This window comes from Halictus rubicundus, chromosome 8, assembly GCF_050948215.1.
Source record: "Halictus rubicundus isolate RS-2024b chromosome 8, iyHalRubi1_principal, whole genome shotgun sequence".
Classification (NCBI taxonomy): domain Eukaryota; kingdom Metazoa; phylum Arthropoda; class Insecta; order Hymenoptera; family Halictidae; genus Halictus; species Halictus rubicundus.
Window position 1 is genome coordinate 2,871,000 of NC_135156.1, and position 15,707 is coordinate 2,886,706.

The 15,707-nt window shown below is 33.0% G+C and overlaps 1 protein-coding gene across 1 annotated transcript in view; it reads left to right on the plus strand.

Annotated features, from left to right (window-relative positions):
• Cht (choline transporter) overlaps positions 1-15,707 on the plus strand; it is a 31,541-nt gene that overhangs the window by 11,456 nt on the left and 4,378 nt on the right. The window contains exons 3-5 of the mRNA XM_076791585.1: positions 4,243-4,598; positions 8,798-9,102; positions 12,013-12,292. Coding sequence (XP_076647700.1) covers positions 4,325-4,598; positions 8,798-9,102; positions 12,013-12,292 — 859 coding nt within the window. The 5' untranslated portion in view covers positions 4,243-4,324. The remainder of the gene's footprint in view (positions 1-4,242; positions 4,599-8,797; positions 9,103-12,012; positions 12,293-15,707) is intronic.

A 15,707-nucleotide genomic window follows, 5' to 3' on the forward strand; every position in this document is an offset into this window, starting at 1 on the left:
CGTACTTTCTAAATTTTCAATGTAAGTCCACATAAAAAAGTTGCAAAATACAACTTTTAGTATTTTCTCTGCATTTTCGACCAATTGCAATTTTTGTAAAAAAATTTTTTCACTTTATGTAGTGATCCTATTGTTCTAACTTCTAAAAAAAATTGAAGTACTATAGTCCAATATTGACAAAGTTATGCGATTTTTAAGAGCGTACGAATACTTATGGGACTGACTGTAAGTAGGGACGTATTAAAAATTATATCGATAATATCTCTTTAACTATTAGGTTTCGGACATATGAAGATCAATTTGATATTCTATCGATTCATGATAAAAAAGATAGGTCTTCCCATTTATGATAAAAAAATCGAGGTGACCTTGAAACGCCTTCACGGACACAAAAAAATGTTTACATCACAATATTTCTCCTTCCACACTATGCAACTTTTGCATATATCATGTATTCATATTGTTACAAGTAACGGAAATATTCAACATGGACAAAGTTATTGCCCCACCCTTTATAATGAAAACTGTATAAAGTTTAGGTGAATTCAGTCTTCTCACTTTTACGTTTTGTGATTGGAAGGTTCAGTGTTACGTAATTTTAAGCAGTTAGATAAACAAAAATTTTCGTCATGGTTCCCAAAGACTCAACCCGTGCACCAGACGATTAAAAACAATCCGAGGGTATTCATTTCGTAATATCTTGTACGAAAATAAGCTCTCGTGGATTTTTGAACACCTGTTTATATAAACTTTTTCGTGAAGTGGGTCTCACATATCACGAAATACCCTCTATAATAGGTCAGCCTTAAATGAGTACGACTAATCTATGTTAATGTATATTTAATAATGTACATTTTTGACTGGGTTTCTCTAAGCATAATTAACCTTTTCGACTATTACTTCAGTATGGATGACACAATTTTTTTTATCCGATTTAGAAATCAGTTTTTGTTACAATTTATTGAGCAAGATAAACCTTGTTATGATCTTATCTTCTCTAGTCTTGTATTACTAAATAAATTGTTTTGAATTTTTGACTTGATAAAAGCGATTTAATAACAAAATTGATTGGCATATAAAAATAGATAAATGATTTATTGAGATATACAACAGATAGAAAATTTATTGAGACAGGAGACAGATAAACAATTTATGGAGATAGAAATACAGATCATAATTTGTTTGATTGGCCTATTAATAACAAGGTATTCTGAGATAATCATGTTTCAAGATTGATTCTGTACAAACAAGATGTTTGTGTTTTCTGAACAAGCTTTTGTGTTTTCTCTAATTTGTTTACATTGTTCATTAGTCGCGGTGCATCTAATAGAGGGACCTTGAACGCACGCGGTTGTTCGATTTACAAGCGTTATACTACTTTTCCTGCGTTGGTATGAGTCCCTTATGCAAGGGCTGGTGCTCTATAGAGCGAAGCGGTACTAATGGGATTAGAGGGTAAACTCAACCGGGCGATTTAAATGCTTCTGGGTAGGAACATAGAACTTACAGTTAATTGCACCCGTTAAGTACAGGCGTGTTGACCGCATTGTTAATAACTTTATAACTTAATAACTCTAGTAATTTACAGATATTGATAAATATTTATTAATCGCGGGTCCAAGAAAAGTTATACGCGGAAACTATGCAATATTTTTCTTATCTTCTCTTTGGATTCGATCTGTACATTTTTAACTTATCTTAATGCGTATCTTTATCAATAAGCTAACACTTATATTACTATTTCTTTGTTGAAAGAATTACATCTCAGTTTCAATAAAGATTGAAAAATATACATCCTTATCAAGCTCTCAGAGTATTTTTACAGTATTTTGTATATAATGTTAGGAATTGCGGAGTTTTGTTTTTTTTTTAGTTAAGTGATACTTCTTCTGTTCCATAATAATAGTAGCAAGTGAATATTCAAACGGAAATTATTGGCAAATGCAGCTGTAAGTTATGTTGTAGCGCAAAATTGCGACGCCTTCAATCAAAATCAAAGTTTCATGACATCTATCACTTGTTTTGACACATCTTTCAATTTTTAGGTTAACCTAATTACTTCGAATTATAACTATTTTTCTAATTTCATCCGCTGATCGAAATCAATTGCTTTATTTCAGTTGAATATCAACTCATTGTAAAAGTAAAATGAAAAAAAGAGAGTTTGAAGAATGATGGTTCCAATAATTTTACGCTCACGCATATAGGGAAAGCAAAGTTTCGCAGCCAACGGATCCTAACTACAAGTTTAAAGTGCAGTGACGAAATTATTGAAAAACTATCATCAATTATTTAAAAACTATCCAGAAACTATTTGAACACTCAAAATAAAAATTAGGAGTAATATTTTTAATTTATTGTTTAATTTAATCTGGTTTTTTGATAATAAATGTTACATTCTATATTAATTTTATTTTGTTACTATTATTATGGGACAAATTAAATTCATCAACTGCTACTATTATTATGGGATAGAGGGAGTATGTTGTTTTACTTATCTTTTAATGAAATGCTTTAAAACGAGTACAATGACCTTTGGACGGTTGTTGTAGGTTGCTTGAAGGTTACTCACGATGGAAAGTATGTAATTTACACTGGCCATTTAAACTGTTTTTTTTCTTGTTTTTAGTAACAGCATTCTTGTAACGTCATATATGAATCTAAACAAACAAATTTCCATCGCTATAAATACCGGTATTACTTCGCGGTATACCATCAACCTAAATGTGTCTAACGTCGTCTCATAGTGTGTTACGCGAAAGCAGTGAAAGTTGTTAGGGGTTTCATTTGTGGCAAATATAATGATGCAGCGGGTTTTTATGCTGATAGAAATCGAAACTCTTCAAGACGTGCACAGACTCTCAAGGCCATTATGTTGAACAGTTGTATCAACGGTGTGTTACAAGTAAACGGATGCTCGACGTAAATCACTTTCCGCCATAGTTGACCTTCAAGACCACGAATAAGCTTCGGTCATAGGTCATTGTACGTTGTATGAGCATTTCTATAAGACTTCATACATATAAACATACAACATGCCACTTTCTTCCACTTTGTTTCATCGATTGTGTTTATACCTTTCTTTGTTCTAAATATTTACAATTAATTTTCTTCTCTCATTTTTATTGTTACATAATATAACAAAAATGTCTTATTTTCTTGTACTTACCTGTCCCCGAGGTTTTTAGTTTACAGAAGATGATTGAACCATACAGTATCAGGACCTTTATAGATATAGTGTCTACCACAAAGTTGCAACGTATTTTGTTCGTTTTAGCGTATGGAATATTGTTACTTATCTTTGAAGCCTCTCAAGAAAGCAGAAAGCAAATTAATTTTTTATTTCTAACTGCTTGTGCCTGATGTACTATTCTTCTTTAGGTATTTTCTTTACTTTTTGTATTACGACATCGGCGTTGATTTGAATTATAGTAGACTTATGTTTAGAAGTAACAATATTTTATTTGTTTATTTAATTCCGTTTATGTATCTAAGTGCTCATATATTTATGATAGTATTAACGTTCACGAATATTGTAATTCGTGTGCATAATCAAGAATATAGACACAAAGTACAACAAAAAATATATAATTTTTATAATACATTAGTGCAGCTGTTTGAAACTCTAATGTTCGAATGAGATTTGAAAATGAGAGATGTAAAATTATATTAATATTTTATTAGATAAAGTACTAAAATCTGTATCGAAGAATATTAATGTAAAAGCTATTAACAAATTAATTAGCAACATACCAAATCACCTTGAAGCAGTAACAGAAATAAAAGAACACCACAGCTACTATTAATGTAATAAAAATGTACAATATCTTATAATTTAAAATATCTACTAATTTAATCCGATAACATATAACTTTGATCTATAAGAGTTTTTTCTATTTCCAACCGTTTAGGAGATATAGTATGTTACAGTTGCGTGGGACACCTTGTATGGACGACAATCTAATAAAAAATTCAATTTTTCGTATAATCAAAAACTCGTCACTTTTTGTTAGAATATGACGATTACAATGATGCTTATTTCAATAAATAAATTTTATTTAGAGATGTTATTATGTTTGTTTAAAGTTACTGTTTCGAATCGGACATTTCATATGCAACGACTTAGTAGTTTGCAACATATGTATTCTTTAAGAGAAAAATATTTTATTTTTTAAAGAATGAATGCGGTGTTAAGTATTTTCTCGAATCCATTAACAAACCGATTTCCACGTTTGCTTTCAGGTATCCAAACTTCTCGAAATCAGATCGATCGCCAAACCTTCGACAGTTCGAGTTCACGCAAGTGGACCCGTACTCACCGAAGATGATAAATTTCGCTGGTGTTATCTCAATCGCTCTGTTCTACGCGCTGATCTTGGCCGTAGGAATATGGGCGGCCAGGAAGAAAGAGGCTGGAAACGACTCCGAGGAGGAAGTCATGCTAGCGGGTCGCTCGATTGGATTGTTTGTCGGAATATTTACGATGACGGCGACATGGGTCGGTGGTGGTTACATTAATGGTACGGCTGAAGCGATCTATACACATGGACTTGTTTGGTGCCAGGCTCCTTTCGGATATGCCCTCAGTCTCGTTTTTGGTAAGTCGGAATCAAAGCACACGCGCGCTATCTTTCATTTCTCAGTGATCATTTACAATATTGCCTGTGTCACAAATAATGACGGTGATAATTATGAGCTTCGACTATGCGGACCATTAGATACAAGTCACAATATCTCGAAGTTTTCTGTAGAATGAAACAAAACTATTTGCGTTTCTTTATAACATTGATTGTCTCAAAAATTACTCATAAGAATTAAAAAAAATTTGTATAAATTAGCATTCACCTGCTGACGATCTGTCAGAAATATTTTAATAATTAACCTAAAGAGTTAAGAGGGTTTTAATTTATTTTATTTATTTAAAATTTATAAATCGTGCCGACACCAACGGAGAAACTGTTTTGTAATGCACGTTATTCCTTCAAGAAATACACGACAATACACTAATGAGTGCTCCGAAGTGCCAATTGTCAATTTCTGTATAGACATTAATATAGAAAGGTTTACTGTTACTATTATTCTGATATTTGATTTCTATAATTGCTGCATAGTGGTCTATGCATATAGAGTCTATAGAAATATATATACTGGTTTATATTCGATGCTAATAAAAAGTATACATAAGCTGTCGCAACGCAACAAACCGTAGGGTATACATATACACGTAGCATATACCCTGTAACATATATGCACAGTAAACCACGTAGAATCAATACTCTAACATAGAATAACTTTTAGGACTGCTTAAGATTGTATCGCCTTGAAAAAGAATAAACAAGTGTACAACTTCTCATTGAAACTATGAGGATGTAGTTTCTGAATGATCACCGTAATAATACATAGATATGATACTATATGTCGTATATTCTACCGGGTGACCCTAAAATGTTGTACTTCCTTGAAAGGGGAGGTTCCTGGGGTCACTTGAAGTAACTTTTTCCTTTGCGAAATGTTCTCCACAGCTTTGTTAAGAAGTAATTGACGAAAAACACGGACGAATCACAGCGCGGTTATAACGGACGGATTCCGGTTCGGCCAATGCCAACGTCGCGCTTAGTGGGATCCGTCGCCGAGCCTTGTATTTCGTTAATAACTCCTAAACAACACCCGGTATAAACTCAATAAGAAATTTTAGATTATCAGATATAAGTTATCCAATCTCGAATATTTAGAATTATTTTCAACCTTAAGTCAGTAAGAGAATAATATCGTTTTATTTTGTCATTATAACATCACTTAATTTACATTTAAAATATACAATTTTCAATTTTATTCGCGATATATAACGTCATGATACGTTAAAAAGACACAAAAGGGGTTTGTGGAAGTGTATTATGGCTGATGTGACGTAAAAAAGATATTTTACACAAGTAGATTAGTTACAGAACAGCAACAACCCCGGTCAATATTGTGGCGACACATTCGTAACGATTTCTCAATTCAAGGTCACTTCAAGGTCATAGTATGCTAGGTCATTGAATTCGTGTTGACGTTGCTTACAATGCTATGCAGTCAAACATACATAATACTATTTAAAACTATTTAAAAAGTATTAATGGGAAAAACAAATGAAGTTTTATATTTTTCGGACTACAGATTCTATAGTTTCATACACGAGTGTACATATATGATTGCTACCTTTATATTTCTTGTACCGATTTTTTCTTCTTATTTATTATTATGTCTGTCGATTTCAATGCTTTTCAATATTACTGTCTCTATACCTACCATTTTTTCCTTGCATTAAAATCTCTTTCCATAATGTTTTTCCTTTTGCACACACTATTATTGGTAATAATTTACTACCATTCATTTGGTCACTTCAATATTTCTTTACTCTGATAATTTTATTATAACGTTTACGTTTATGCTTATATTTATGTTTTCCTCTATTCACAACAGCAAAAATTCCTTTGGCCTTTTCATTTCACGTTTATATTCTCCTGTAACGTCTTTCTTATCTTATCTTTCGTATGCAAAACATACTAACCGTCTTTCTACCATTTGTATTTTTTCTGCCTTCACTGAATCATCCTCTATTCTTTCCAATTTTCTTTTCAGGCTATTTTGCTCTTCATAACAATGTTTCCTTAATTCAAACTTTATAACTACCCTCCTCCAGTTTTTTAATTTCTATATTTGAATTTCATATACCATTTGTCAACTTTCCTATTATTGCTATTAACACCTTCTTCTTTCACAAGATTTTTACCACTTATTCCTATTTTATCTTTTTTCATCTCTTCGTTTTTCCTTAACAATTTCAAGTCTATTTTTTCCAACCTTTTCTACTCCTGCTTACCCACTTGTCTAACTGCTTTCACACTCATATTTTCCAAGTCTTTTCACTTCCTTTCCATCCCCCTAATTGTTTCCAAACCCTTTTGCTCTCTTGTCCCTTCTTTTATCTCTTCCACTTTTCTTTCCACTTTCATCTTTTCATCCCCTAATTTGTTCTTTCTATTTACTATCCTCTTCGCCGTCCTTTTTTTACTTCTACGTTTATATCTTCCCCGTTTGTGTCCTGTTACATTGTCTGTAGCATTTCATGCGGAATTTCTGTAAATATAATCGGCAACTCAACGTTCTGCTTTCATCTAACAATTTCTCTACCTCTTTCTTCTACATTTATTCACCTTCCACATTTTGTCTCTGTTCATCTTCCTCATATTTTTTCTTAAGTGTGCACATTTTTCTTTCCTTCTTTCATCTTTGCGCTTCTGTTTAATTGAAGATTACTTATTCTTCTGTGTAATTTTTCGATTCACTTTTTGTGTTAGTAGAATCACCCCTTCTAAATTGTATTAGCTGCAAATGTAGATCAATGTAACCCTCTCTGCGACGAGAAACGATATATCGTTGTTGGTTGCACTTGCAAGAACTGATTGTTCTAATTCTACTTCCTAGATTTCTAATAATGAATTTCTAATAATAGAATTTTATCGTATACCAATATTTTATTGTATAAGAATATTGGAATTTTACTGTAATGTTAGACTCGATATCTTATTGTAATTTATGGATTCCTCTCTAATGTCTTGGTATTTTCGCTCAAGATCAATTTCTTGGTCGTCGCTAGAAGAATTTAGGGGAGTTTACGGTATCCAGGGCGAACGTGACAATCTTCAACATTTAAATAATTTATTACATAAGTCAGTTTGTTGTTAGAAAATAAGCATTTCGCGGAAGAATCGCAAGAAGCTGGATAAAATTCATGTCTGTTAGTTGGACATTATTAATTACAAGCAGAACGGTTTTAGGGAGTTTGGGGGTCGTAGAATCTAGTTCTGGTATTACTTATTTGCTAAAATGATTTCAATCTAAGGAATTGAAACTTTGCTAGTTGATTTCGAATGTGATTTTAGGCAATTAATGTCTTATGGACGTACTCTCGGGAGTAAATGGTTAAAGTGTTAATGTCAACGAAAGTTACGATTTTTACTGAGTGTGAGTTTGACACGCCTAAACAAATTTTAGATGAATAGAGACATAAAATTACAAAAAAAGAAAATATAATTTGAGTAAATACAGCATTGTAATTGTTATAAAATTATTATTAATTGTATCATCCTCTCTTCCCTCCACTCGTTTATACAACTCTCTTCTACTAATTACAAAATTACTTCCTAAAGGAAAAAATTGTCTCACGGTTACAGCTGCAAGTAGCTGCAGCTAAATCTGGAATTCATCTGGACAGTAGTGTTCCCTAAACGTAATAATGCAAAATTTTGATATATCTAACCTTACCAAAAAAGTTACAACATACCTATCCTAGTGCAATATGAAGAATGTCGAATATTATTTTCTGTGGTAGCCTAATAATGAATCACAATGTAATCGTAAAGGAGGTAAAAATATACAAATGTCTGTACTATAAAAATCCACTTTTAATTCACAAGAAAATATTTATTTAACAAGTGAGATCAGATGTACGTCTGTGTCCTTTTGATCTCAATCAAGTATTAGGTTACGAAATGACTTAGTTTTAATCTATTTCGTGACATGATCAGTTTTTAATTAATTCCATCTATTTTATAGAAACACGAATATAACTACAGTCGCGAAGATAACTATCGTTTGGGCTTCTTGTGAACAACCGATGACATGAAACCTAGATCTCTGACAAATGATGCAATTGGAATTACATAAAATTACAATAAATTACTAATTTGATCGTTCGAAGTACTTTAATACACAAATAATAATGAGTATCGTTTTCCGCTTATGCTTCTTCCAGGTGGCATATTTTTTGCGAACAAAATGCGAGAGCAAGGGTATATCACGATGTTGGATCCCCTTCAGGATGCGTTTGGTGAACGTATGGGGGGTCTTCTCTTTCTTCCTGCCCTCTGTGGTGAAGTATTCTGGGCCGCGGGTATTTTGGCAGCTCTAGGCGCTACAATAGCAGTCATCGTCGACATGGAACAGGGTGCCTCGGTCATTTTGAGCGCCTGTATTGCAGTTTTGTACACTCTCTTCGGAGGTCTTTATTCTGTTGCTTATACTGATGTTATTCAACTTTTTTGCATCTTCATTGGACTGGTAAGTCACAAAACTTGGTATCATTCCGTATTATTCGTGTTATTTTGTATTAAGAGGCTGCATACCTCACGTAAGTGCGACCCTCAAAATATCTTCTTTAATTTTGACAAAGTAAAAAATTTGTTGTGTGTAATTTTAATGGTATCAAGTGGTTAGTATCCTGCAGAGTTTGTTTGTATTCAAATGTTGCTTTTTCTCGCAGTTTTCAAGGTCATCGAGGTTTTTTTTTTAAATAACTACATATATTTTCGTATTTTATCGTGCAGTTCATAAAAAAATACATTCGAATATGTACTGTGACATGACCTTCAAATGACCTTGAACTTAAAAACTTAAACACTTAATAAGGCCTATAAAACAAACTCTGCGGGATACTGACCACTTGATACCATTCAAATTACACATAAAAAATTGTTTACTTTGTCAAAATTAGAGAAAACATTCTGGAGATCTCATTTACGAGGAATACCTCGTATTCCTTGTATGATCCTTAATCGTATAAGAGCATAAACCTATTATAATCCTACGAACTTTTCCAATGTTTTTCTCGAAATGAAGTTTTCAAGAACGGTGTCAGAAATATTTCAAAAACTGTTGTACCGATTTGAATAAAATTTTGTAGTATACATACAATGTACAGGGTATCGTGTAACTGGTGGGTAAAAGCTGCAAGAAGGTGAATCTACGTGACAAAATAAGTCTAAAAGAAAGAATAATGTTTTTTCGTTTGATGCCTCCTTTTTGAGACAATCAAGTTTGAAAATTCAGCGAATACGCGCGCTGTTAGGTAGGAGTCGTCGGACACGTCTGATCATGACCAACCAATTCTACTTCCTGCATATACATATGTACTATGTACATACTGGAGCACGCGAACCCAACGGATCTTCAAACTCATTTTTCTCGAAAAGGAAGCCTTAAACGAAAAAACATTGCTCTTTCTTTTCGACATATATTTTTTCTTGTAGATTCGTTACCTTGCAGCGTGTACCACCAGTTACATGACACTCTGTATACACACATACAGGATGTCCGACGGTAAGTGCTGTTTTATATAAGTCCTAGATGATATCTTGATTTTTGTGTTTTTTAAATAACTTGAAGAAAACATGTTTAGCATACGTCTTTTGAAGTATGGTAAATGTTGGATTACCTCAAGGTCATTTCAAAGACGTATGCTAAACTTGTTTTTTCTGTACTTTCGTAATATCAAAACAATAATATGGCATTCTATTTAAAGAACACAAAGTGAAAAAATAAAGATAAAAATTGGTTTGTTACAGTAACATTCTACATAGAAAATAATGATAAAAGTTCCCCTACATTTTCGTCCTATCACGTACCGTTTAGGAGTTGTATCAAACGGCACTTACCGTGGGATACCCTGTATCTATATTGTATAGTCCCCGACGAAGCACATTTTTCATTCGTACGTTTTTCCATTTTCTTACGAACAAGAGATGCTGAGAATTTACATAAAAAATTCGTATTTGCGTTCAAATAGCTAGAACTTTCTAAAAAATTGATTCTTATAAAGTCGGTTTCAACAAGGATTAGCTCCTTTTGTTTAGTGTAACTTAAAATTAAGAAACTGTGTATTGGTTAAAACTTTACGGAGATATATCTGGTACCATAAACGATGTTTTGTAGAAATGGTTTTGGGAAAAAGCTGCCACATCGTTCTAGTTTAAAATATTTAGCTATTTCAGCAAATTCTTGGTAAATATCATATAATATGTATATATTGATTAAAAAAAAAATATTATTTTATATGTAAAAAAGAAAATGGTTGAATTCCTCTTGTTTTTCAACTGTTCGGAGGTATGTACCAAGTAATTGGTAATTCCTCAAGTCCACCATGATTTCAATATTGTAGCGAAGTTTCTCTCGATCGATACGCCGCGTTTATTCCATCGTTAGGTCGCTGCAAGCATTTATATTAGTAAATTTTTCACAATTTTTAACCATTTACTGTAACAAATCTACAGGCTCTTATATCTTTCGGTATTTTTTGTTTTTTTTTTGTATTTCAATTAAATTTTCAGAAAATACATAATATATATTTTCGAAAGTACAATAAAAAAAAAATTAAAAATATGTTTTTCCAATAATTGGCCAAGGTCACCTAGACTTTTTCTAATGTTGCTATATCTATATTTTTTATTCCACAGTCTTGTTGCTGGCGCTGATATGCCGTCACCCTGAGATGTCCTTGAATGTAAAAATATCGAGTAAATCAAGGGAAACATTACTATTGGCCTTAACCTGTTGGCTTCAATAAGTTGATATTTCTCATGTTTCTCTTATATTTATATCATAACGTGAACTGCTTCATGTTATGTTTATGTTTATGTTACAAAAGCATCGAGTATAAGTTTATTAAAGAAGATTTATTATAATTTAAGGCATAAGGGTATTACGGCACTAAACAATTTATTTTATTTATTTGATTAGGTACGAATAGTTAATATTTTCCCTGTCAAAGGTAGTTATTTCGAACGTGTCATTTCATTGCAATGAAATAATTTCCTACAATTTTGTTTGCCTTGATTTATTCAACATTTCTTTCTTCAAATCATGATATAGTATACCTTTGAACTCGTCTTGACATCAGCTAAAACACTATGAAATAAAAAATCTAGGTATAGTCCCACTCAGAAAAGTCAAGACGACCTTAATTTACTTATGCTAAAAAGCATTCTTCTTTAAATTTTTTATTACCATTTATCGCTATCTGAAAGTAGATTAATTTTTGTTCAAAACGTGTTTTTTGTCACATTATTGGAAGTGCCTGAATAGTCGTGACAATAGTGGCTTGGTACATCCTGTATAGTTTAAAACGTATCTATACACTTTTCTCTCTACATAATATAATGCTTCTAAAAACACAGTGTTATGGTTTTGTTACAGTGGATGTGTATTCCATTTGCGTGGTCGAATCCTGTGGTAGAACCCCTTGGTTCTATGGATGTGGATTGGATTGGTGAAGTAGACCCAAGTCAATACTGGTCTTATGTAGACAATGGTTTGTTGTTGGTGTTTGGTGGAATTCCATGGCAAGTGTATTTTCAACGGGTCTTGTCGTCGAAAACGGCGGGGAGAGCTCAACTGTTGAGCTATGTGGCTGCCGGAGGCTGTATTCTCATGGCTATTCCGCCTGTGCTGATTGGAGCCATTGCCAAAGCGACCGGTGAGTGAAATTTGCTTTTCAACAGTAAAAATTCGTTGTTCATTTTTGCACATCCCACTCTATAGAGGAGATTCGTGCGGTACCGTAAAATCAAAGTTTTTGTACTTGGGCTACTGTTGCTTAAAAATTTCAAAAAAGTGAAGTATAGTGCAGTAGAACCTCGTGTATACGAACCCATTACAGTAGAACCTGGATTATCTGCATTACCTGGATTACTAAATAAGGACGCCCGAAAGTTTGTAGAATGGAACAGTAACTTAATTAAATTGATATCTCCAATTCGTATTGATTTATACAATAAACTGTGTTGCATATGAATCGCCATAGTTTCAGTTTCATAAAAAAAAGATAGTACTATTACAAGTTGGCTGGTGCTGCACGACAAGCGCATGGAAAAAGTTTTAGGTTTAATGAGCAATGCACAAAGCAAATTGCAAAGATCGGGGCATTTATGTATACCTAATAGTGTACTAATAATAATTATGTATACCAAAATGATGTAATTACCTGGAAAATAAGAAATCAACTATGAAAAATAACTTTTGTCGTACGGACCATTAGCGTGAACGTAAAAAGTCTTGGAACTCCGGTAATACTGAAGAAAAAAAGCGTTGCCGGAATAAGTCGTCCAAGACTATAGTATTCATTCGTTTCTCCGTCAATAGTGCAGCTAACTAACAGTAGAAGCGAGATCTGTCTTTGGCCGGTACTATACGACTCTCCCCTATACAGTATGTGATTAAATTATTAGAGCCACAGTACGCAATATATATTTATCGTGTGACGGATAATGTTGCCTGTAGTGTTGTGAAACGTATATACAGGGTGGGCCGTAAATAGTAGTAGCACTAGGCAGGAGGTGATTTTATATGTGAAAATAGATCGAAAAAAGGAATAACATTTTTTCGTTTGACGCCTCGTCTGCAAGAAAATCGAGTTTAAAGATCCGTCAGGTTCACGTGCTTTAGTATATGCAGGATGTGGAATTGGTTGGTCATGATCAGATACGTCAGACCATTCCTATCTAATAGCACGCGTATTCGCTGCATTTTCAAATTCGATGAATCGTTTCAGATGAAAAAATGTTATACCAAAAGTTTTCTTATTTTTTTTATGTAGAATCACCCCTGCCCGGTTGTACTACGATTTCCTGTATACATGCTAATATTACATAAAATGTCGTATAGACATAACAAGAATTCAGTGTAGACTTTCACATCAAATTGATTGTATTAGTATCAACTCAATTTATACAGGTGACTCTAATACTTTCATCATTCGCTGTAAATGTACCTCCATGAATTTGTGATATTAGCATTAATTTATTAGCGTTATAACTTTTAAATTAGTATTAATTGATTAGCGTTGTAAGTTTTACATTACTATCAGCATTTATAGTTATTATTTATAAGTTGACCTTGTGTAGCTGTATATACCTATCCTTGTCATGTATGCTTGCAGTCAACCATGCAATTTCACGAACATCTTTACCTAGGAGGAAAAATGGAGCAAATAAGTTATCACAAAATATTTAACATGACACGACTTGTTAGTTAACACGATTTTGCAAAAAATATTAAGGAACATCTCCAAATTGATAAAACGGTACATTAGCAACTGATTAACATCATTACGTGGTCGATTATTTTTTTATTTCATTTTAAAAGTGAAACATTCGATGCTGCGTACATTGTAATAAATAAATAAATAAGGAACGGTTACATTAACTTCTATAATTACAAATAGATTAGAAATTTTGGTTACATTAAATTTGGTTTTAAATTAAAAAATTTGATTATATGTGATATATTGAATATCGTACTTATACAATTATATCGATTGTTTCAAACATTTTGGTATTGTTGAAAAATTAGTATATTTTCTTAGATTGTTACCTACATTTATAAATACAGTAGAACCTCGATTATCTCAACCTTCATTTCTGAATAGTCTATTATCCAAAGACACTTCACTAAATAGCTCAATCTAAATCAATCCATATGCAGCACTATTCATTGTATGAATCAATAAAGATCGAATTCAGCACCGTAACTAAGTAACTGTACTATCATTCGAACACCCATGTTTCCCTGTTTAGTTTGGATAATCGATGGTTTACTTAAATTGCACTTCCGGCGGCCACAGTATTTTATACATCCCTGTATATTTCGATCGGCTACACGATGAAATAGAAAAGATACATAGTTATTTGCAAAAAAGACATTGAAAGCCTTGAAAAACTCTGGAAAAAATGTCCTCACAAAAATATTCTCACCGAATATAGATCCTTTATCAATCGTATTACATAAAAGACATTGTTTGTCTTATTATAGTTGTAAAAAATATTTAGATGCGCATATTTAGGTGCACCACGCTGTGTACTATCGTAGAATAAAAACTAAGCGTCAGTTTTCGTGCTTGAAGGGGAAAACCTAAAATACCCATGTTTCATGGGTACCTGAAGCTAAAGGGGATCGAATTAGACCCGGTTTGCTCTTCAACCCCCTCCGTTTCACGTTCGAAGGCTACTTGACATTTTCTGTTATTGCAGACAGACAGACAGACACAGAGAGCGAGAGAGAGAGAGTGAGAGAGAGAGAGAGAGAGAGAGAGAGAGAGAGAGAGAGAACTGCTGGTATTTGCAAGGTTCCAGAGCTAAGCGGGTCGGTGTTGTAACGGAAGGGTGTGTAGTCGAAGGGTGCTTTGATATCCCACAGCGTGTACAATAGCGTGGGATTTGGCCATATGGCATTCGAGGCGCGAGGGTGAGGGTGATAATGCGACTCGTCCACTAACACGCAGTACAGTAGAATCGTCGGAATTAATGACATCGTGTATCAGTGTCTTCTGTATTTTCAGTTTTTCAGACAGAGAAATCATTCTTTTGTCGGTCTGGATGATTCATCTAGACTAACGAGAGGGTTGGAAAACATTTAACGAAACATCTTTTATCTTCATATACACACTTAAATAGAAAATACATTCTGACTATGTTTTACATGTAATTTTTCTAATACAGTCGAAACTTTTAATTGTACAGATTAATTGTATAAATTAATGTTACAAATTTTGTCATGATCGCGGTCCTTCTGCTTATCAAAAACAGAAAAGTGGAAAAGTATCTTAATCAGTTCGAATGTCGCTACGGTTATAACTATAAAAATAAATAAGCATAAAATAAAATGGCGACGTTTTGAATCCAGATTGTTGATTTTTTAAATATCTTCCCGCCTTTAGCATGTTCAAAAAATAAAAATAATTAACGGAATTTAAAAATGTTGGTTGGTCCGACAACAAGATATGCGATGAAGATCCTCTCAAAATTTCAAGTCAATTGGTCAACTTGAACTCCAGGTATAATAGAAGGTTTTTTTAGAAGTACTTTTATACTCAAGGTATAAAAGATGTAGTTTCG